This window comes from Nomascus leucogenys, chromosome 2 (genome assembly GCF_006542625.1).
Source record: "Nomascus leucogenys isolate Asia chromosome 2, Asia_NLE_v1, whole genome shotgun sequence".
NCBI lineage: Eukaryota > Metazoa > Chordata > Mammalia > Primates > Hylobatidae > Nomascus > Nomascus leucogenys.
This window is the reverse complement of record NC_044382.1, coordinates 18,698,439-18,723,202: the sequence shown is the minus strand read 5'-3', so window position 1 is coordinate 18,723,202 and position 24,764 is coordinate 18,698,439. Positions and strand designations below refer to the sequence as shown.

At 42.3% G+C, this 24,764-nt stretch overlaps 1 protein-coding gene across 2 annotated transcripts in view; it reads left to right on the top strand.

Annotated features, from left to right (window-relative positions):
* Nucleotides 1-18,051: 18,051 nt before the first annotated feature.
* The window catches only part of TTC1 (tetratricopeptide repeat domain 1), a 56,867-nt gene continuing 50,154 nt past the window's right edge, over nucleotides 18,052-24,764 (top strand). Inside the window, exons 1-2 of one of the 2 annotated variants that reach the window (XM_012505036.2) lie at nucleotides 18,052-18,142; nucleotides 19,445-19,803. In XM_012505036.2, coding sequence (XP_012360490.1) covers nucleotides 19,474-19,803 — 330 coding nt within the window. In that variant the 5' untranslated portion in view covers nucleotides 18,052-18,142; nucleotides 19,445-19,473. Of the gene's footprint in view, nucleotides 18,146-19,444; nucleotides 19,804-24,764 lie in introns of both variants that reach the window. The other variant, XM_003268600.3, reaches the window with a different exon arrangement.

Below are 24,764 nucleotides of genomic sequence, written 5' to 3'. Positions count from 1 at the left end.
CAATGTGGGCAGAGGAAACAATTCAGGCAGTGGCTCTCGCCGGAGGGCGCTTTCTGAAAGTCCTTTCAGTACCCAGTGTGGATGGTACTGATTGAATGAGAGACAGAGTCATAAGGAGGCTGGGAAGATAGGCAGATCTTGAGGGTTTGGGGTGTATTTTTGTCTTCATCCTAAGAAATTGGGAGGAAAATTTCCAGTTTTGCAGGTGATGTGATCCAGATGGGCATTTTGGAAAGCTCAATCTGGTTGGTCGGTGGAGGGATGATGGATGAGAGAGGGAGTTTGTGCTGCATTAAAGTTAATTTATCCTCCTCACTAGGGTGGGTATAATTTATTTAAAAAATGAGAACAAGTCTTGACAATGATGTGGAGAAATTAGAATCCTTGCGCACTGCTGATGGGGATGTAAAATGGCAAATCCACTACAAAAAGCAGTTCGGCAGTTCTTCAATCAGTTAAACATAGAATAAGCATTTGACCCAGCAATTCCACTCCTAGGTACATCCCCAAAGGAACTGCAAACAGGTTACTCAAAAACTTACACACAAAAGTTCATAGCATCAGTATTCATAGTAGCCAAAAGGTAGAAACAATTCAAATGTCCACCAACTGATAAAGGGGTTTTTTAAATGAGGTATATCCATACAATGGAATATTATTTAGCCATAAAACAGAAAGAAGAACTGATACATGCCACAACATAAATGAATCTTGAAAGAAGAAGCCAAACACAAAAGCTTACATGTTGTAGGATCCCATTTATGTGAAATATCCAGATTATGAACAGACACTTCCCAAAAGAAGACATTTATGCAGCCAAAAAAACGCATGAAAAGATGCTCGTCATCACTGGCCATCAGAGAAATGCAAATCAAAACCACAATGGGATACCATCTCACACCAGTTAGAATGGCCATCATTAAAAAGTCAGGAAACAACAGGTGCTGGAGAGGATGTGGAGAAATAGGAACACTTTTACACTGTTGGTGGGACTGTAAACTAGTTCAACCATTGTGGAAGCCAATGTGGCGATTCCTCAGGGATCTAGAACTAGAAATACTATTTGACCCAGCCATCCCATTACTGGGTATATACCCAAAGGACTATAAATCATGCTGCTATAAAGACACATGCACGCGTGTGTTTATTGCGGCACTATTCACAATAGCAAAGACTTGGAACCAACCCAAATGTCCAACAACGATAGACTGGATTAAAAAAAGTGGCACATATACACCATGGAATACTATGCAGCCATAAAAAATGATGAGTTCATGTCCTTTGTAGGGACATGGATGAAGCTGGAAACCATCATTCTCAGTAAACTATCACAAGGACAAAAAACCAAGCACCACATGTTCTCACTCATAGGTGGGAACTGAACAATGAGAACACATGGACACAGGAAGGGGAACATCACACTCCAGGGACTGTTGTGGGGTGGGGGGAGGGGGGAGGGACAGCATTAGGAGATATACCTAATGCTAAATGACGAGTTAATGGGTGCAGCACGCCAACATGGCACATGTATACATATGTAACAAACCTGCACATTGTGCACATGTACCCTAAAACTTAAAGTATAATAATAATAAAATAAAAAAATATATATCCAGATTAAATCTGTAAAAACAGAAAGCAGATGAGTGGTTGCCAGAGCTGGGGAGAGGGGGAAATGAGGAATGACTTAATAGGTACAGAATTTATTTTTGGAGTGATAAAAATGTTCTGGAACTTGGTAATGGTGATGGTTGCACAACATTATGAATGTATTATATGTTACTGATAGGAAATTTTATGTTATATGTATTTTACTACCATAAAAATTTTAAGTTATTTTGTCCTCACTTCCCCCTTGGCACCCTACTTCCCTCATCTATGCAAGAAGGAAGTTGAGCTCACTGTGCCCTTCAGGTTCTAACTTTCTAAGACACCATAAACTGCTCAGGTAGTGTACTTTGCACTCTGCCTACCTACAGGATAACTTAAGTAGAGTACCAAAGAGGCAACAATAATATTAAACCACAAAATTAAAAAGTTACTCTCTTTTCAGTCTCTTTTACTCTTTCTGATTGCATCAAGTTGAAAGTCTTGCTTTGGTGCTAGTGCAAAGCACTGTTCACCAGTTGCTTGCCAAGTTGAGATAGAATATTCACACATACAACCCATTACATGAAATGGGCATATTACTCACAGATAGGCAGCAAGGGACAACAGAAGCCCAGGATTCACAATTAGGCAGTCCCTCAAGGCTCAGGAAAAGCTGCCTGGGTCAGATGAAGACTCATCTGCACATGCCCCTCTTGCACCACAGCTGAAGGAAAGCAGCTCATCCTGGGTTTTATACCAGGACATATGGGACTCACTGAGCTAAAGCATTGAAGGACATCCTGTTTCTAGGAGAGACCAAAACAAAGCCCAAGCTGTACCAGTCAGCTCCTCCAAATCTCAGGATATTATATCCCCAGCACATTCTATAGTTATGCTTGAGAACTATAAGTAAGACGAGGGGGAGAACTGAGTCCATCCAAGGCTACCCAGAGAACTGTCTTACTAGTAGACACCTAACACCCCTCTAATGCTTGCTAATCTCTTTCTTTATGTGTGTTGTTGTTGTTTTTTTAATGTTTTACTTTTTTACCTTTTTGTAGAGACAGGATTTACCTATGTTCCCTAGACTGGTCTCAAACTCCTGGCCTCAAGTGATCCTCCTAACTTGGCCTCCCAAAGCACTGGATTACAATCTGAGCCGCTACCCCCAACTTGTTTATTTCTTTAAGTAAAGAGATATCAGACCTCAGGCTCAGAAATTTAGGCAGACAACCTCAGACCTCAATTTTAATAACATTATTTTGTTTCTATTATACTTACTTCTGCTAAAAACATCTCTTTAGCACAAGTGACACTAGTATTTCAACTGTACAGATGACATAAAATTTTCTTCTTAAAATAAATTTTATTGAGTCAAAAAGTGATGGAATTCTTTTTAAATTTACTTAATAGAGGACGGCAGAAATAGCAAAAATCATAATGTAGATATGCTAATCACTGATGTTTGAGAAACAGTACATTATTCAATTACTGATGCTACTTCTTGGGAACTGAAAGCAGGACTTACAGCCCATCAGTCCTTTAGAAATTATAGGCTGTTGGCTGGACACAGTGGCTCATGCCTGCAACCCCAGCACTTTGGGAGGCCGAGCCCTGCAGATCACTTGAGGTCAGGAGTTCAAGAGCAGCAGGCCAACATGGCATAACCCCGTCTCTACTAAAAACATAAAATTTAGCCAGATGTGTTGGCAGGTGCCTGTAATCCCAGCACTGAGGCAGGAGAATCACTTGAACCTGGGAAAAGGAGGTTACAGTGAGCCAAGATCGTGCCACTGCCCTCCAGCCTGGGCAACAGAGCAAGACTCTGTCTCAGAAAAAGAAAAAATAAGAAATTATAGGCTGTGGACAAAGCTTTGGCTAAGAACAGATCATACCTGCTTCATCCATCCCACTGTGTCACTTTATGGAGCAACAGCAATGGGCCAGGGAGGCCTGCAGTTTGGAAAATAAAGCTGAGGAGACAGAAACTGGCTTCAGGTCCAAGACCTTTTGTGCAGGCCCTAGGAGTAACTGGGCACTCTGATGTGACTCCATTGCAGAAGCCCTCAGCAGGGAAAGGGACGGCAGGGAAGAAAATGCCCAGTCACTCTCACTGCCTCCCATATTTCACCTATCCCACAGGGGTGAGAGAATCTTCTAGAAATAGGCCTTCATAAGTTGTGCTCACACTGCTGGTCATACTTACCCTTCCAAGGGGATGCTACTGGCGGTGTCAGTTCCCGTAAGAAATAAGCATGGTCAAGATAACTCTCAGAGCACCCCCCACAAGCCTTCGTATTCCTTCTCATCATTCATCTTATGCCAAGAGCCGTCCAGAGCAGTAATTACTAAGGAATCCCAAATGAACATTATTCCTAAATCTAAGATCAAAAGGACTGTTCATTATAAAGAATAACAAAAGCAACTCACTGTGCCTTAGTCCTTAGGAAAATCTCCCTAGATAAGAAAATGGAAATTTGAGAGTTTTCCTCACGTCCTTCAAGCTGATGCCTTGAGAGCCCCCAAATTTTCGTATAGACAGCTGGATTAAGTAGCAAAACAGAGCCCCCTCGGGTGGTTGTGGGGAGAGGAAAGGAGAGGGAGAATCTAAAAGAAATGCTAAAACATTGCTGGGATAAATTACAGGAAAAGTTCATTGGTCCCATTCCTGTTAATATCACTTCTGGAGAGTGGTACTGGGGCTCCAAGTTAGTCCTATTTTAACACTTGGATTTTTTAAATTGTGCTATTTTTATAAAGATGATGATGATGAAGGGATATTAATTAGAAGGGATGCCAAATTTTAGCCTGCCCAGTGTACTTCTGGGGACCCAACCAGCCCCCAGTATAGAGAGGCATGTGCCTCACTTCTAAGCCCCACATCTAAGCTGTGGTGCAAGAGGGACATGTGCAGATGAGTCTTCATCTGCCACTTTGGCAGGCATTAACATCTTCGGTGGTCCCTAACCATCAATGCTAAGGAAGTAGTGTCAAAGAAAACAAAAGAGCCAGGTAGATAAATGGCACCATCCTTCGACAGAACTGTAGGCCAAGTGTGCCTTCGGGAACCACAGGCCATCCTTGCCCCTTGAACCCTTGTAAGTCCTACGGGCTCACGCATGCCCTGCATGACCCACATGGCCCCAGCTCATATGGGAGAAAGCCTAGCAGAGTGGTCGTTGGAACAGGGAAGGCATCTGGAGTCCAAAGCTTCTTCACAACTCCTACAAACTCTCCACCACTTCTCATCCCACTTTCTTCCTGTAAAGTCAGCACTGCTGGCAGAAGAAATATCTCGGAGGCTTAGGCAAAACATTTGAGGAATAAATGAGAAGTTGCTTTAGTCCCCTCGATTTACACAACCCTCTTAATTGCCTCCATGCCTGTGGTTGTTAGCCACTAATTATTAGGTGTTTCGTCTGTGTCAGCATTTTCATAAACTGTTCCTCTCCCTGGGACATGATAAGCATTTCCTCGGGCTGACTTTGAGGCAGTGGACCAGAGCTGCAGCTGGAGAAAGCGGGCTGGGGTTGGGGAGGGCTTAATGGGATTTTGAGTGTGTGTGAGTGATTTTTAAGCTGTGAGTCAATTTGGTAGAAAGAGCACTGAACTGCAATCCACTGAAACAGTAATAATAATAATAGCTGCTTTTTGCTGTGCCGGGCACTGCCTAAGTCCTCTGTATCTTCTAATCCTCACCAAAAAACCCTAAATGGAGGACTTACGGCTCAGAGAGAGTAAGTCACCCAGCCAGGAAGAGCTGTGTATCAGTTAGGGGAGTGAGTTTGGCTGCACATAACAGAACACACATAATAGTGGCTTGAACAAATCAAAAAGGGCTGTTTATTTTTTCTCTCATATGAGAAGTCTGGAAGTAGGCAGTCTGGGGACAGTGGGGACAGTATGGCAAATCCACACTGTCAGGAGAGGCCCATGGCCCTTCTAGTGTTTCCCTACTCTGTCCTTAAAATGTGGCCATAATGTCCCTCTTCCAGGCAGGAAGAAATGTGACAAAGACAAAAGGCACATACTGGGCCAGGTGTGGTGGCTCATACCTGCAATCCCAGCCACTCAGGAGACCAAGGTGGGAGGGTTGCTTGAGCCCAGGAGTTTGAGACCAGCCTGGACTACATAGCAAGATCTCCTCTACAAAGAAATTTAAAAACAAAAAATTATCCAGGCATGGTGGTACGCCCCTATAGTCCCAGCCAGTCAGGAGACAAGAGGATCACTTGAGCCCAGGATCTGCAGGTTGCTGTTAGCTATGATTGCACCACTGCACTGCAGGCTGGGCAACAGAGTGGGACTCTGTCTATAAAAACAAACAAACTGGCCAGGTGTGGTGGCTCACGCCTGTAATCCCAGCACTTTGGGAGGCTGAGGCCGGTGGATCACCTGAGGTCAGGAGTTCAAGACCAGCCCGGCCAACATGGTGAAACCCCTTCTCTACGAAAAATACAAAAATCAGCCGGGCATGGTAACGGGTGTCTGTAATCCCAGCTACTCAGGAGGCTGAGGCAGGAAAATCGCTTGAACCCAGGAGGCGGATGTTGCAGTGAGCCAAGATCACGCCACTGCAATCCAGCCTGGGTGACAAAGTGAGACTGTCTGAAAACAAACAAACAAACATTCTCCTCCAGTGTGGCAAAAAGAATTTTTGAAATCAAATAAAAACAAACAAAAAGACACATACAGCTGAGTTTGCCCTCTGTTAAAGAGATTTCCAGAAAGTCTCATCTCTCTGCTTCTACTGTGTTGTGTGGCCAGTTTTCTACAAATGCCTATTGTGTCACTGATACTGTGCGAAGATTTTACATATATTATTACATTTATTCCTCATAACAGCCTTGTAGAGAAGGAATTATCAACCTCTGGGTTCTAGTTTATTCCCTGCTATGTGGCTAAAATGTCTTAGATAAATCACATTCCCTCTCTGGACCTCATTTTTCCATCTGTTTTATGAGGGATTGGACTAGATAAGGAGTTCTTAACTTGAGATCTACAAACCCCTAAAGGGACAATGGATAAAATTCAGAGGGAAGGGTCATGACTTTAGATGGGGGGAAAATTACACTCTTATCTTCACAAACTTTTTTTTTTTTTTTTTTTGAGACAGAGTCTTGCACTGTCACCCAGGCTGGAGTGCAGTGGCCCAATCTCGGCTCACTGCAACCTCCGCCTCCCAGTTTTAAGCAATTCTCCTGCCTCAACCTCCCGAGTAGCCAGGATTACAGACGATCACCACCACGCCTGGCTAATTTTTGTATTTTCAGTAGAGATGGGGTTTCACTATGTTGGCCGGGCTGGTCTCGAACTCCTGACCTCAGGTGATCCTCCTGCCTCAGCCTCCCAAAGTGCTAGGATTACAGGGGTAAGCCACCGTGCCTGGCCTCTAACTTTTAACTGACATTTAGTTTTTCCTTCTTTTATGAATTTAGCCAATAGACCATAGTAATATTAGCAGAGCTTTTGACATTTTCACCAAAAGAATATCAGATATTTCATAGCATATTACAGTTGTTTCAGATGACTTGAAATATTGAATATACTCATCACTACTTCAAAATTGTGGTAGCTATTACACCTGCTATATTTAATGTGTTAATAAAAAGGAATGTGTGTGTGTGTGTGTGTAGACAGAATATATAGATATGTAGATATATATATCTTGCTAATTTTATTGTTAATATTATAGGAACTGTATTTCAATATAATTTATTTCCTTCATATTCCAGTGTATTTTGTTTTATGCATTTAAAAAAATTTCTCTGAAAAGGGATCCAGAGGCTTCAGCAGCCCACCAAAGGAGTTCACAGAACAAATGATATGAAGAACTGGACAGAGATCTCTTTGTCCCTCTGGCTATAAATATAACTCTGTCATAAGCTATCGTGGCCCTCCTGAACAAGTCGTTTCAGCTCTCAATTTCCTCAGTTTCTCTTCTGTAAAATGGAAGTAATACTTGCTTTGTCTAGCTCAGAGCTGTTAGGGGAACCAAAGTAATCTTCATATAAGCACACACGAATGCACAGCTTATGCATATTCAATTACACAGGATCGGCTTCTGTAGTGCTGAGTGAATGTTGAGTCTTACTATATTCTTCAACTTTAGACCTATTTCCCAGAGACACTGATGTTTTTCTGTCACTTCCATGTAAGTGTCCTGCTACAACCATATATTATTTTTTTAGTGCCAGTTTAGGACTGAATTCATATAAAATTCAATAATAAAGGGGGAAATGCATCTTAAGTGTGCTTGGATGGAACTACTTACAAAAATAGAAGATAAAATGAGATTTCGCCAATGGGTCTTGTAGCTCCAATTATCTTAGGCTCTTTGAAAAGCTTGAGTCAATGTATCGTGATTTTAAGTTATAGATCAAACACAGTTCATTTTGTCTACAACTTCTAAACAGGGATAATTGGACCAAGGACAGAAAAATAAGGAAAGTTGGTTTGTCTTGTTCATAATCTGTGTCTTTGGATATCTGTGAATACCTATTAAGTATTCATCTAAAAGTCAGCTTAGGTGGCCATAATTAATGTTTCAAATAGCCAAGTAAAGATCTACAAATATTTTTGGTTTGTTTGTTTGTTTTTAGGACAGAGTCTTGTTCTGTCGCCCAGGCTGGGGTGTAGTGGTGTGAACACAGCTGTATTAATCTGTTCTTGTACTGCTATAAAGAAATACCTTACACCCTCTACCTTTGTAGCAGGGGATCTTGCTATGTTGCCCAGGCTGGTCTCAAACTCCTAGGCTCAAGCAACCCTTCCATCCTGGTCTCCTGAGTGGCTGGGATTACAGGTATGAGTCACCACACCTGGCCTTGTATATGCCTTTTGTCTTTGTCACATTTCTTCCTGCCTGGAAGAGGGACATTATGGCCACATTTTAAGGACAGTGCAGGAAAACACTAGAAAGGCCACGGGCCTCATCTGACAGTGTGGATTTGCCATTAAAAAAAAAAAAAGTGGGTATGCCACACACTTTTAAACAACCAGATCTCACGAGAACTTACTATTGTGACCACAACACCAAGGGGGGATAGTGTTAAACCATGAGAAACTCATGCCATGATCCAATCACCTCCTATCAGAACCCGCCACTAGCACTGGAGATTATACTTCAACACAAGATTTAGGTGGGGACACAGATCCAAACCACATCAAAAGCTCACTGCAGCTTCAATCTCCTGGGTTCAAGTGATCCACACACCTCAGCCACCCAAGTAACTGGGACTACAGGCACATGCCTCCACACTTGGCTAATTTTTCATTTTTTGTAAAGATGGGATCTATGTTGCCCAGGCTTGTCTTGAACTCCTGGCCTCAAGTGATCCTCCCACCTCAGCCTCCAAAACTGCTGGGATTAGAGGGACGAGCCACCATGCCCAGGCTATGAATATCTTATTTGTTAAATTATGTTTAAGAAAGTACTTCAAATTATGTTTGAAGTACTGCTGAATGCTTTCATAGTCTTTAACTAAAAGACACAGGGTACTGTGAGTGAGGTAGACTACATGGACAAGCAAGGTAGTTCCTAAACAAGCTACTATTTTGATCAGTTCCTCCAAATATTTATGGAAATACTCTGAGATATTTATGTTGGGGAGGATGTTTGATTTGCACACTGGAAGCTATTCTTTTTTTCTCGCTTCAAGAGAATTTCAGGATGATGTAGGGTCTGAGTCATATAAATAATCTGGCTAAAAGTCAGGCTTGAGGAAATTTCTATGCTACTAAAAAAGAAAAAAGAAAGGCCCACTTTTTTTTTTTTTTTTTTGAGACAGAGCATCTCTCTGTCACCCAGGCTGGAGTGCAATGGTGCAATCTTGGCTCACTGCAACCTCCACCTCCCAGGTTGAAGCAATTCTCTTGCCTCAGCCTCCCAAGTAGCTGAGACTACATACGGCTGCCAACACACCCAGCTAATTTTCATATTTTTAGTGGAGATGGGATTTTACCATGTTGGCCAGGCTGGCCTCAAACTCCTGGCCTCAAGTGATTTGCCTGTATCAGCCTCCCAAAGTGCTGGGATTACAGGCACGAGCCACCGTCCCGGCCTGAAAAGCCCACTTTTATATTTTTTTAAAAAAATCAACGGATTATGCTGGGGGCAGTGGCTGACACCTGTAATCCCAGCACTTTGGGAGGCTGAGACATGTGGATCACTTATTTTTATTTTCCTTACACAGGGTCTCACTATGTTGCCAGGCTGGAGTGCAGTGGCTCAACCATGGCTCACTGCATCCTTGAACTCCTGAGCTCAAGTGATCCTCCCGCCTCAGCCTCCTGAGTAGCTGGGACTACAGGCATGTGCCACCACACCCAGCCGTTACTTTTTAAAAGACAGGCTCTGAGTATTCTACATATGTTAATTCATTTACACATCCCAGTAGCTCTGGGATGAAAATACTGTCATTGTCTCCATGTTACGAATAGGGAATCTGAAGCTTACTTAAGTTAAGGAGCTCGTCCAAGGTGATAGGACTTGTTGGAGCAGAGCTGGGATTCAGTCTTGGCCAGTCTGATATCACAGTTCATCTCTAAAACAGGAGTCAGCACACTACAGACCACAAGCTAAGTCCCGCGTGATGCCTGCTTTTATAAATAACGTTTTATTGGAACACAGGCATTCTCATTGATTTATGTGGTGTGCATGGCTGCTTTTGTGTGACAACAGCGTTTGAGCAGTTGTGGATAACTGGAGTGGTGGAGCATAGAGTCATCCTCTTTAAAATGTGAGCCCCCAGACTGGGAACTTCCAAGCTGAGATCTCAATCCCCAGAGTGAGCTTGTTGCTGAGGAATTTGTAGTTTAGTCGGCTCCCCAAATACCCACTATCTCTGCTTTGATGTGAACAGAGGATGACAAAGAAACCTGTCTCCTTTCTGGCGTGAAAATATTTCCTTACCCTTCAAAATGAGTCTAAATGACAGCTGAAGGTGTTCTGTGCAGTGCTTGGCACCCAGTCAGCACTCAGCAAACGTCCCCTTCCTTCCGACACCTGCCCTTGCCACCTGCTGGACCAAAATTGGCCACCTGCCTAAACTTGCAATGGTTTGTATGTCATGGACACAATGCTTTATGCTTTAAAACCAACATTGACATTTCATACAATAAAGTGAGGGTTGGAAGTATGTTTCACAACTCAGAATAAACTGGGTCCAGCTGATGAGTGCGAGGGTGGTGGGTGCAGTGAGGGGAATGTGTTAGGTCAGCCAGGTCAGCCATTCCATTATGGTTGAGGCAGTGAATTATCTTTCTTTGTCCAGAAGACCAAGGTGGAGGGCAAAAGGCGAATGAGCACTCAAGTGAGTGGGAGCAGAATGCTTGCCAGGGCACCCTCTGGATGACTCTTTCCAAGACTGTGTCAGTCTTGGTCCCTCCACCCATCCAACACCAGCATTAAAAGCCTAATCTTTAACCAGGCACTCAGCCATTTGCCTGACACTGAAAAACGGCTGAGTTTTCCTGCCAAATATATATCTACATTTTTTTTATAGATCTAAATCACCTTCAAGTCACTTCTCCTCTCTGCAGTTAAGTTTACTAAATCTGCCCAGCACTTTTGTTCTTTAGAAGAATATAGACTTGTGGTTAGACTGGGTTTTAAGTCCCTGATCCATTCTACTAACTGTGTGACCTTGGGAAAAACTTTTAACCTCTCTGAGCCTCAGTCTTATCATTTGCAATAACAGTACTTACCAATTTCATCCACCTGCATAACAAATATTTGAGTGCCTATTGTGTGCCAGGCACTGTGAAAAGCTATAAATTTCACAGCAAATAATACAGACAAGATCCTTATCCTTGTGGATCTTACCATCTAATAGAAGGCACTATAATAATCAAGTAAATAAGATTATTACAGATGGTGATAAATGATACGAAGGGGTATAGAGGGTGATGTAATAGAGTGAGCCACTTAAGTGACATTGAAGGAAGACCTGAAGTATGAGAATGAGCAATAACCATGGGAAGAGCTGTTAATGGTATCAAGCCACAGGAACATGGGGCACAAAGGTATGGGGATGGGAAAAGAGATGTTGTTTTAGGGCTGGGCGCGGTGGCTCATGCCTGTAACACCAACACTTTGTGAGGCCGAGGTGGGCAGATCACTTGAGGTCAGGAGTTCAAGACTAGCCTGGCCAACATGGTGAAACCCCGTCTCTACTAAAAAAAAAAAAAAGTAGAAAAATTAGCAGGGTATGGTGGTGTGTGTCTGTAATCCCAGCTACTTGGGAAGCTGAGGTGGGAGAATCGCTTGAACCTGGGAGGTTGCAGTGAGCCAAGACTGCACCACTACACTCCAGCCTGGGCAACAGAGCAAGACTCCATCTCAAAAAAAAAAAAAATGTTGTTTTAGGAACAGAGAGTAGCATAGTGTCAAGAGGGAAGGCGGTACGAGATGAGGTCAGAGAGGGAGGCAGAGGCCCGATCACATGGGCTTTATGCTTAATGGTAAGGATTTTAGATTTTATTCTAATCAGGGTGGGAAGTCAATAAAAGAATTGTACAGGGTTCATATATCCTTTTCTTTTTTTTTTTTTTTTTTAATTTCTGAGACAGGGTCTGGCTCTGTCACCCATGCTGGAGTGCTGTGGTGTGATCATGGCTCACTGCAGCCTTGACCTCCTAGGGTAAAGGAATCCTCCTCACTCAGCCTTCCAAGTAGCTGGGACTACAGGCACCTGCAATGGCACCTGGCTATTTTTCATTTTTAGAAATAAGGTCTTACTATGCTGCCCTGGCTGGTCTCGAACTCCTGGCCTCAAACACTCCTCCTGCCTGAGCCTCCCAAGGTGCTGAGATTACAGGCATGAGCCACCATGCCCAGCTATGATTCGTGTTTTGAAAAGATCGGTTTTGATGCTTTGTGAAAAGATTATAAGAAACAAGAGAGGCCAGGGTTATTGTAAAGATTACCTGCAATTACAAATGTAATGGGCACAGCCCCTGATGCACGTAAATTCTCTGTGAATGATAGTTAGTTGTTCTGGAAAGTCTAAGCCTGTCCTGTCCAGTACACCAGCCATTCGCCACATGTGATTACTGAGCATCTGGAATGTGGCTAGTGCAACCAAGGACTTAAATTTCTGATTTTATTTAATTTTAATTAATTTAAATTTAAAAACTGATATTCAATTCAGTTACTGGGAAGTATGTTTGAAAAAACTTACATATATGAATCAATGTTTTAAAATATAGATTTTATGAAATGTGAATGCAGACTCAAGTATTTTTTATGAAAATTTGATGTCCAAATTGAGATATACTATAAAATACACACATGACCCCAAAGACTTAGTAAGAAAAAGAGAATGTAAAATAATTTGTTACGGCTGGGCACGGTGGCTCACACCGGTAATCCTAGCACTTTGGAGGCCGAGGCGGGCAGGTCACCTGAGGTCAGGAGTTCAAGAGTAGCCTGGCCAACATGGTGAAACCCCATCTCTACTAAAAATACAAAAAATTAGCCATGCATGGTGGTGCATGCCTGTAATCCCAGCTACTCAGGAGGCTGAGACAGAAGAATCACTTGAACCCAGGAGCTGGAGGTTGCAGTGAGCCGAGATCGTGCCACTGCCCTCCAGTCTGGGAGACAGAATGAGTGAGACTCCGTCTCAAAAAAAAAACACTTGATAAACATTTTTGTATTGATCACATGCCCAAAGGATATTTTAGACATATTTGATTAAATAAAACATTAATTGCATTTAATAATGCTAAATATTAAATTAATTTTACTTATTTTACTGTTTTTAATGCCGATACCAGGAAATTTAAAATTTGATCAGGTATAGTGGCTCACACCTATAAGCCCAACACTTTGGGAGGCCAAGGCTGGAAGATACCTTGAGGCCAGGAAATCAAGACCAACCTGGTAAAAATAGCAAGACCTTCTCTCTACAAAAAAAAAAGAAAGAAAAGAAAAGAGGCACGATGGCATTCACCTGTAGTCCCAGTTGCTTGGGAGGTTGAGGTGAGAGGGTGGCTTGAACCCAGGATGTCGAGGCTGCAGTGAGCTATGATTGTGCCACTGCACTATAGCCTGGGTGACAGAGTGAGACCCTGTCACGAAATAAAGATAAGCTAATAAAATATGTGTGGCCCAGTACAGTGGCTCATGTATGTAATCACAGCATTTTGGGAGGCTGACATGAGAGGATCACTTGAGGCAAGGAGTTTGAGGCTGCAGTGAGCTAGAATTATGCCATTGCACTCACTAGGTGACAGAGCGAGATCCTGTCTCTACTAAATAAATAAATTACATATGTGGTTCACATTGTATTTCTATTGGGCATGCTGATCTAAGGGAAAACAAAAATGTAGACATAAATGCACAGAATGCTAATTCTTGATTATGTCTCATCAGAAATTTTAATTCAAAGATTGGAACTGGGAAAAAATAAGAAACAAAAGCATCTTTTGGAAACACTGTAGGAATGCATAATCTACATTGTAATTATTTATTTATTTTTATTTTATTTTATTCTATATTTTGTTTGAGACAGAGTCTCACTTTGTTGCCCAGGCTGGAGGGCAGTGGCGTGATCTCAATTCACTGAAACTTCTGCCTCCCAGGTTCAAGCGATTCTCGTGCCTCAGCCTCCTGAGTAGCTGGGATTATAGGCCTGTGTCACCACATCCAGCTAATTTTTGTATTTTTAGTAGAGACAGGGTTTCACCATGTTGGCCAGGCTGGTCTCAAACTCCTGGCCTCCAGCAATCCTCCTGCCTCCGCCTCCCAAAGTTCTGGATTAAGGCATAAGCCGCCATGCCCAGCCTTATTTATTTTTATATACATCTCATTCTCAAGGAGTTCTTTTAGCATCCCTGACTGTTCCTGGATTTTAGACCCTCCTTTGGCAAGCTCAAGAAGCTCAGTCCCAGGGGAAACATAGAGAATGGAGCTCAGGACTTAGAGGGTCCCAGAATGTAAGGTTTTATCCCCAAAACCAACTGGGCTCAATACAACTGATTAGGTGATGGACATGTGTCATTAAGAAACCACTGAGCTGCTCACCCCCAAAAAAAACACTGAGGGAAACTGATTCTTTTGCTACTTTCTTGATTTATTGCTATACCCACCACTGGACCTAGTATGATGCCTAGCATTTATTCATTATTCAATAATTTATGTTCAGCACTGATTATTTCAACAAACTTGGGTGCTCAGTTCCCTATCTGGGGGGTATGAATGAAAGCTTCACAAATATTTCCACTATTAATAGTAGTAGTAGTATTCATTAACAATAGTAATAATAAAATCACTATTAGTAATTAATCATAATAATGGTAATATCTGTGAGATCTTCATTAATAGTAATAATGATTACAATAACAACAAACATTTATTGAGTACTTACTGTGCTACGTGCTATTAATATTAAAGCGGCCAGATGCAGTGGCTCACTCCTGTAATCCCAGCACTTTGGGAGGCCAAGGCGGGCGGATCGCTTGAGCTCAGGAGTTTGAGACCAGCCTGGGCAACAAGGCAAAACCCCATCTTCACAAAAAATACAAAAATTAGCCAGGTGTGGTAGTGAGCACCTGTAATCAGTCCCAGCTACTCGGGAGGCTGGGGTGGGGAAGATTGCTTGAGCCCAGGCGGTCAAGGCTGCAGTGAGCCAAGATTGCGCCACTGCACTCCAGCCTGGGTGACAGAGACAGAAACTGCCTCAAAAAATATTTTAAGTATTTTTTCTATCTTGAGCACTTCATTTTCTGTGTTTTAGATAAGACATGACACCATTTAATTCTTACAGCAACCCTATAACTCCAAAAGTGTCAGTATCTACTTACTCAACTCAGACAGCTGAGTGGCCAGTGTTTTGGCCATAAATTTCTGAAATAGGATGTTCACTGATCCCTTACAACTGTAAACAGGACAAACATGGTCTCTGCCCTGGGAAAATGCAAACAGAATCACCCTCTGAATCAAAAACATTTCTTGTCCTTTTACAGGACAGTTGTAAGGACTAAGAAACAAAATCTTCATGTTTCCAGGAATGGATGAGTTGGCTTTCATCATTAAAAATTTGTTTCTTGCTTTGTGTTCTACATACACTTAAACAGCATCCAACTACTTATTGTTCCTAAAAATGCTTCTGATATTTTTATGCTCCAGATTCCATGTCCTTCTACCGATCCTGGTTTGTTTTTTTTTTTTCCACTAAGTGAACTATTCCTCTTTCTACAGCCTAACTCGAGTATCTTATTAGTGAAGACCTACCAAATTGGGCCAGCTGCACTTTGATTTCTTTTGGCATACAAAGAAAGGCAGATTGCTCTTCTTTTGGGCTCAGTAACTTCTTTATTTCCCTTCTCCACTCCCCCACTAGTCTGTGAGCTCCTGATGATGGGGAAGGGCAAGGATTCTGTCTTATTAGGCTTTCTGTCCCCAGCTACTGGCACAAGACCTGCCATATAATATTATTGCTGCTAATATTCATTAAACACTGTGCTCCTTGTCTTCTAGATATTTTTTTCTCCCGCGCCCTGTGCTCCTTGTCTTCTAGGTATTTTTTTCTCCCAACCAGCTTGTGAGGTAGGTACCACAGTTATCGATCCCAATTTTTACATATGAGGTAAATGTATACATTAAAAAGTTGGCTGGGCCCTGTGGCTCACATCCGTAATCCCTGCATGTTAGGAGGCTGAGGCAGGAGGATTGTTTGAGCCCAGGAGTTTGAAATTAGCTTGGGAAATGTGAGAACTCGTCTCTTAAAAAAAAAAAAAAAAAAAAAGTAAAATAAAAACCTTAGAAGCATAAGTAACTGGCCCCAAAATCACACTGCTACTCAGTGGCAGAGCCTGAATTAGAACTCAGTAATCAAATAAGCCACCTAAAGCATTTTTCACAGCATGCGGTGCTTAATAAGCATATAGTCTATGAATATTAGCAATGGGAATTATTGTTCAGAGTTGTACAGCTAGTAAAGGAAGCTGAGACTGTAACTCAAGTTTTACGTATTTACTTATTTATTTAGCTCCAAAGTTTAGAGCCTTTCCATTACACCAGAATTGAATTAAGAGGGCCTCTTAAAGAGGCCTAACCACTTGCTTTTTTCTTTCTTTCTTTTTTTGAAAATAGACAGAGTCTCCCTCTGTTGTTCAGGCCAAAGTGCAGTGTCGTGATCACAGCTCACTGCAGCCTCTGACTCCTAGGTTCAAGCATCCTCCCACTCCAGCCTTCTGAGCAGCTGAGACTACAGATATGCACCACTGTGCCCAGCTAATTTATACACACACACACACACACACATATGTATATATAGATAGAGATGGGTTTTGCCATGTTGCTCAGGCTGAACTCCTGGACTCAAGAGATCCTCCCATGTCCACCTTCCAAAGTGCTGGGATTACAGGTATGAGCCACCACACTCAGCCGCCATTTACACTTTTTAAATTCTGGGTGTATTTCTTTAAATTCAGAAATATTAAAACCGAAAATATGATATATTTTTGATGTTTTCTTTTGGCATATAAAGCTTTCAACTTACAAAAAATACAACTGTATGCATAACCTCATTTAGATGGAAATTCAAGAAACAAGTTTCATACTCTTCCTGAAAAAGTCTCTTCCAGCTATCTATCTCTGCAATAGGTTCTGTGAATTACAGAAAACGAATTCTCTGCTGTCATTGCTGGTTACCTGTCTGGCTACCTCCAGGATGGGTACTGTATTTCAATTCTGTGATCCCAGCACAATGCCCAGGGGCTAATAAACATTCAATGAACATTTCTCGAATGAATGTATAGGGCAACCACTTTTGGTCTCAGGGTTCCCTTACACTCTTAAATATTATTGAGGTTAGTCTGAGTGCAGTGGTGTTTACAACTAACTGATCACAACCAGTTACAGATCTTTTTGTTTCTTCTCCACTCCCACTGTTTGACTTGGCTAGCCCTTAAAAAATAAAAATGGGCTGGGCGTGGTGGCTCACGCCTATAATCCCAGCACTTTGGGAGGCCGAGGAGGGAGGATCTCTTGGGCCCAGGAGTTCAAGACCAGCCTGAGCAATAGAGTGAAACTCCGTCTCTACTAAAAATACAAAAAAATTAGCTGGCCGTGGTGGCGCGCACCTGTGGTCCCAGCTACTCAGAAGGCTGAGGCAAGAGAATCGCTTGAGCCCAGGAGGTTGAGGCTGCAGCGAGTAGAGGCTGTGATTGCGCCACCGCACTCCAGCCCGGGCGACAGACTGAGGCTCTGTCTCAAAAATAAATAAACAAACAAACAAACAAATAAATAAATAAATAGTGAAACGAACACCACAGGGACAGACTTCCTTTTGTCCTTTTTTCTTTTCGTACAGACTAACGCGGAGTCTGGCCGTAACCCAAGATGGCAACCATCTCTCAAATGTCACGCCGTACAATGACGTCACACAGCGACCATGCCTTTCCTCCCTGCGAGTTTCGCTACATTTCCCAGGATGCTTTGCCAATAGCGTCGCTATTAGTCGTCATCGACGGAAGTGCACCTGACTGAGCGGAAGCAGGAGCTCTCAGAGGCTAAGAAGGTGGAGACCGGAGAAGCTGTGAGGTTGTGAGTAACCCCGTGGGTCTAAGCGTGTTGGCTTTGAGGACCAAAGCTAGGGAATAATCTGCTGGGAAGCGCGAGGCGTCACTTCCCTAACCCTAGGAGCTCAAACTCCTGTGTTCTTCCAGTAGACCTGGGAGCGAAGAGAAGCAAGACATTGCTGTGGAGGCGAAGTCTCCGTTATTAAGATCTTGCTGGTTTTTTAAGTGTTCTTGGAACATACTAGGGCAAATTCAGACTCTTGTCGTGATACAAGGGTCGTTGGCGTGATTTTGCTGCGACTAGAGCAATTTACATTTTTGCAAATCTCTAACAAATTTTTGCAAATATCTGGGCTGCTGATGCTCTGACTCAGCTTCTACAGCAGTGGTTCGCAATTGGTGCACATCAGAATCACCTGGGATGAAAAATAAATAAATAAATAAATCTTTTGCCCTTGCTTGACGCGACACTAATAAATCAGAATTTGGTCAGGGACTGAGCAGTGGTATTTTCTAAAGTATCTCTAGCGTTCTCTTGGGCAGCTAGGGTTCAGAGTCACGCTTTCTGATGCCTGACTCTGGCCCCCGCGGTAATCCTGATTAGAGTCACCTGCGCCAGCGTTCCCCTTCCAGTGTAAGCTGCGTGGGCTCTACCACACGCATTTGGGTTAAAGTGATCACAATTTTGGCACGGATTTTATTTTGAAGTCCACTAGAAACGTATTGTTGGGCTTCCTGTGGTGATGCTAAAAAGACGGACCGTAGTTTCTTATTCGTGCCTTGGTTATTCATTCTGAATGGAGATTAGGGTGCTTCCTTTTTCTTGCCACTGTTTTAGTATCTGCCTAATTTTTGCTATCCAAACAGAACGCGAACGGTGTGGAACGTGGAAGAGTTACATTAAAAACGGCTTCTTTTGTTGCTTTTAAGAAGTTCTGGGCCAGGCGCCGTGGCAGGCGCCTGTAATCCCAGCTACTCGGGAGGCTGAGGCAGGAGAATCGCTTGAACCCAGACGGTAGAGGTTGCAGTGAGCCGAGATCGCGCCACTGCACTCCAGCCTGGGCGACAGACTGAGATTACGTCTCAAAAAAAGAAAAAAAGATCTGGTACCAGATTTGACCAGAAAAGGGGTCTCAGTTAAAATGACGTTTGACATTATTATTATTATTACTTATGATAAGCTATATGTTTAAATAATGAATTCCAGTGAAAGGAAGTTACGGTGTGTTTTTTGGCTGTAATGCAGAGGTTGGTTTAGGTTTGAAACAGAACTTTTAAAAATATAAGCACCATTACATAGCAGTTTTGTTTTGTTTTCCCCCAGCTTTAGCGTCACCTCCCTCACTGGGCAGCATGGGGGAGAAGTCAGAGAACGGTAGGGTTCCAGAGGATCTGTTAAATGGTTTGAAGGTTACAGATACTCAGGAAGCCGAGTGTGCTGGCCCTCCAGTTCCTGATCCCAAAAATCAGCATTCCCAGAGTAAGCTGCTCAGGGATGATGAGGCCCATCTCCAGGAGGACCAGGGAGAAGAGGAGTGTTTTCATGACTGCAGTGCCTCATTTGAAGAGGAGCCAGGAGCGGATAAGGTTGAGAACAAATCTAATGAAGATGTGAATTCCTCTGAACTAGATGAAGAATACCTAGTAGAACTGGAAAAAAACATGTCAGATGAAGAGAAACAGGTAAGTATTTTATTTATTGTTCAAGATCTGCCACTTACACTGCATTTTAAAATGTGGTCGATACTGTATCATAGACCACCTCATCTGTGGTAAAGAATAACTTGCCCCTTTGTCTTCTTATGGCTTTAGTAGTGTTGGATCTGAGATAAATCGGTGGCATGACAGGGAAGCACTTGAGTGTGTCTGCTTAGCAAAGAAATTTTCATTATTTTCTGTGAACCTTGAGTTATGTTCATCTTGTACTTCAGGAGTCTGTAATGTAACAGTCTTTTTGTTTATTTTCAAAACTATATATACTTTTTAGTTTTCTGTTATGACCTTTTCTATGGTTGGCTGTTGAAATTTCTGTAATGAACATTTTTATGTTTATGCTACATTTATGTTTATGAACATTTCCTGTTTATGCTAATCCCTTATTAGCAAAATATGACTGCCTCAATATCTTGGTGGGGTTTTGGTTGCAGAGGTCTTGAGGAACAGAATTGTGTTGATTATAGCTAGCTATCCTTTGTTGAATGCCTACAATGTGCCATCCACTGACTTAAAATGTTACTTGTGTTTTCATTAATCATCACGACATGTCTATGAGATACATACTGTTATTTCCCATAAGGAAACAGCTTAGAGGGATGAAGTAACTAGCCCAAGATCAAACACCTAATGAATTACAAAACTAATTCTCAAATCAAATCTGTTGGATTCCAAAGCTAGAGTATAATGTAGAATGTAATAACAAAAACATCTGTCTTGCTGCAAAGCAGATAGACTAATAAAATGTACACTCTCCTGTTTCTTTGCCCTGGGGCCACACCCTTAACTGGGCAAGCCTTCACTTTTGGAGACTGAAGTCCTGCTGTCCTACTTCCTTCTGATTGCACAAGCAAGGTAGTCTCTGAAGAGTTACTGTAATGTCTTGAGTTTGTCTACAAAGAACTTGAACTAGATTGTAGTTTATGCCACTAAGGAGCTCACTCACTGAACAGGTTGTGATACATTGGTATTGAGTTGAGATAATAAATGTTCAGCCTAAGCCTAACAATGGGGGTGGGAAGGTAGCCTGGGGTGGGAAGGAGCATCTTCTCTTTCTCTCTCCTTAGACACTTTTCATTATCAAATCAGTTAGCCTTAATGTGAACGTGTTCGCTTTTGTGCTAGTGTGCGCCACCAGAACAGGAGGAAAAAGGGCAAAAATGAGCCAAGTTCATAAACTACCACAGCAAATACAGCTCAAAAAAATTAAGTACTGTTCCATAACATTATAACAGGTTTCAGGCTTTTTAGAAGCACTGATTATGCATCTATGTTAAAAAGTTAGCAGTGCTTTTCTGATACCTTAATATATTTTGCCCTGAAATTATGTTAATTTTCTAGTGCCCTCTAGATTTGACAGTTGAATGGTTTGGCTCAAGGTGTCACAAAGTCTGATCCCCACCTCTAATTTAGTAAAACATTTTTCATGTCTCCTAGGCCAGAAAATCATACTTTAAGTTCTATAAATACTTTTAGGATTTTTTTTTTTTTTTTTTTAAGACAGGATCTCACTCTGTCATCCAGGCTGGAGTGCAGTTTGATGTGATCATGGCTCACTGCAGTTTCAACCTCCTGGGCTCAAGTGGATCCTCCCACCTCAACCTCCTGAGTAGCTGGGACAACAGGCTTGCACCACCCTGCCTGGCTAATTTTTGTGGGTTTTTTGGTAGAGACAGTGTCTCACCACGTTGCCAAGGCTGGTCTCCAACTCCTGGGCTCAAGCAGTCCTCCCACTTTGGCCTCCCAAAGTGCTGGAATTACAGGCATGAACCACCACACCCAGTGAGGATGATTATTTTTATTGCCTGTAAGTTTAATATTCTAAGTAGAACAATACTTTTTTTCACTTTTTTCCCTCCTTTTAAAAATTGAGATATAATTTAGTGAAACTGTATATCAGTTCTCGTGGGTAGAATGCAATGAGTTTGACAATTGTATACACCTGCATAGCTCACGTTTCTATCAAGATAGAGAACATTTCCATCATGTCAGGAAACTCCATTTGTGTGCTTTATCAGTCGTTCCTTTCCCAACCCTGCCAGTCTCTGGTTAACCACTCTTCTGATTCCTGTCCCATAGGTGGTTTTTTCCTGTTCTAGACATTCATATAAACATAATCATACAGTAGTATTCATGTTTAAAACATAAATATTTTCTATTCATTTATATACCAGTCTAAGTGTTTTCATAGCTAATTTGAAAATTTGTAAGAATATCTCATAACAGTAACATACTGCAGTGCTAGTCCTATTATTTAGAGAAATGAAAGCCACTGACTCTACTTTAAGGAAGCAACCTGTAAGAGTGCAGATTGCCTTCAGCTAACTGTGGTACTACATTATTAGGTGTTTTTATGCTATTTTGATAAATATCTTTCCGAAATTTTCAAGAAGCCAGCGAAACAGATTGAAGAAATGTCTTCTGCATATATGGTTTGGCTTTAATAGCTCATCAGGAACAGGATAGTATTATATTTGAATCTTTTAAAATAGATAAAGTTCAGATAGTTCAACAATGACTAAAAAAGCATAAATGGCCCAAAAATGTGAAAAGACTTTCAACGTCATTAATAATAATAAAAAATACAGGCTGGGCGTGGTGGCTCACGCCTGTAATCCCAGCACCTTTGGGAGGCCGAGGCGGGCGGATCATGAGGTCAGGAGTTCGAGACCAGCCTGACCAACATGATGAAAACCCGTCTCTACTAAAAATACAAAAATTAGCCGGACATGGTGGTGTGCACCTGTAATCCAGCTACTTGGGAGGCTGAGGCAGGAGAATCGCTTGAACCTGGGAGATGGAGGTTACAGTGAGCTGAGATCAGGCCTCTGCACTCCAGCCTGGGTGACAGAGCAAGACTCTGTCTCAAAAAAAAAAAAAAAAAAAATACAAACTAAAACATTATGTCTCATCTATCAGATCAGAATATTGATCTGATGTTGACAAGGAAAGGATGTTGGAACTCATATACTAATATTGGGAATTTAAATTGTTGTGTCACTTCATGGGACACAGATAGCAAATTTTTATGTGAACATTTCTTTAGATAGGGCTATCAATAGACTCTTCTACAATGATAGGAATGTTCTACATCCTGCACCATGCAGTATGGTAGCTGTTGACTACATCAGGCTGTTGAGCACTTGAAATGTGGCTATTATGGCTGAGGAACTGAATTTTATTTTAATTTATTTAAATAGTCACACGGGGTGGCTCACACCTATAATCCCAGCACTCTGGGAGGCTGAGGTGGGCAGATCACCTAAGGTCAGGAGTTCGACCCGAGACCAGCCTGGCCAACATAGTGAAACCCCATCTCTACCAAAAATAAAAAAAATTAGCCAGGCCTGGTGGCGGGCTCCTGTAACCCCAACTACTCAAGAGGATGAGGCAGGAGAATTGCTTGAACCCTGGAGGTCGAGGTTGCAGTGAGCCGAGATTGGGCCATTGCACTCCAGCCTGGGAGACAAGAGCAAAACTCCATCTCAGAAAATAAATAAATAGTCACATGGGCCAGGCATTGTGGCTCATTCCTATAATCCCAGCACTTGGGAGGCTGAGGCTGGAGGATCACTTGAGCCCAGGAGTTTGAGACCAGCCTGGGCAACATAGTGAGACCCTGTCTTTCCCAAAAAAAAAGTTTTTTTAATTAAAATTTTTTTTAAAGCCTTTAAAAATAAAAATAATCACGTGTGGCACAAGCCTATAGCCCCACCACTCAGGAGGCTGAGGTGGGAGGATCCCTGGAGCCTGGGAAGTCAAGGCTGCAGTGAGCCATGATCACGCCACTGCACCCCAGCCTGTGCAACAGAGTAAGACCTTGTCTCAAAATGAATAAATAAATAATTTTAAAATAAAATAGTCACATGTGGCTAGTAACTACCATATTGGACATGACCGCATTAACGCTGATTCTCTTGTAGCCATTTATTTCAAGGGATATTTCAAGAACATTAGAAATATATGCAAATGTATATACATAGATGTGTTGCAGCATCATTTATAATTTTGGAAAGCTAGACAATGTTAAACAGGGTATTTGTAGTATAGTAAATATATTTGGTCTTTGTCCCTGGTTCCTGTTACAGAGCCACTAAAACCCTTGGAATTTTCTGATAGTCTAGTGTATTTTTTGTTATTCTTAACGTACCCCTTTTGATAACACCTGAGTTCATCCTAATGAGATAACTTTTAGGGTGTGGCCTATCTATAGCCTAAGGAAGGATGGGGCCAGTCACCAAAAAGACTAAGTGATTAGAGGTTTAGAGGGTTGGAACTTTTGGTACCACCTACCGAAATCCAGGAAAGGAGGAGGGCAAGTGCTGGAGATTAAGCTCCATTAAAACTTTTTTCTTTTTGTGTTTTGAGCCGAGTCTCGCTCTGTTGCCCAGGCTGGAATGCAGAGGTGCGCTCATAGTTCACTGCAGGCTTCAACCTCCTGGGCTCGAGCAATCCTCCTCCATCAATGTCCCAAGTAGCTGGGACCACAGGCGCCCTCCAGCACACTGTGCTAAATTTTTTTGTGTTTGAAATGAAGTCTCACTATGTTGCCCAGGCTGGTCTCGAACTCCTGGACTCAAGCAATATTCCCATCTCAGCTTCCCACAGTGCTAGGATTACAGGTGTGAGCTGCTGCGCCTGGCCTATAAAAACTCTTGAACAAGAAATCTGATGTGCTTCCAGGTTGATGAGCACATGGAAGTGTTAAGAGGGTAGCACCCAGAGAGGGCGTGGAAGCTCTGCACCGCTTCTCCCTCTACCTTTCCCTGTGTGTCTCTTCACCTGGCTGTTCTATATCCTTCATAATGTCCTTTATAATAAACTACTAAGTGTAAGTAAAGTGTTTCCCAGAGTTCTATGAGCCATTCTAGCAAATTATTGAACCCACAGAGCGGGTGGTAAGAACCCTGTGCTAACCATTCAGTCGGAAT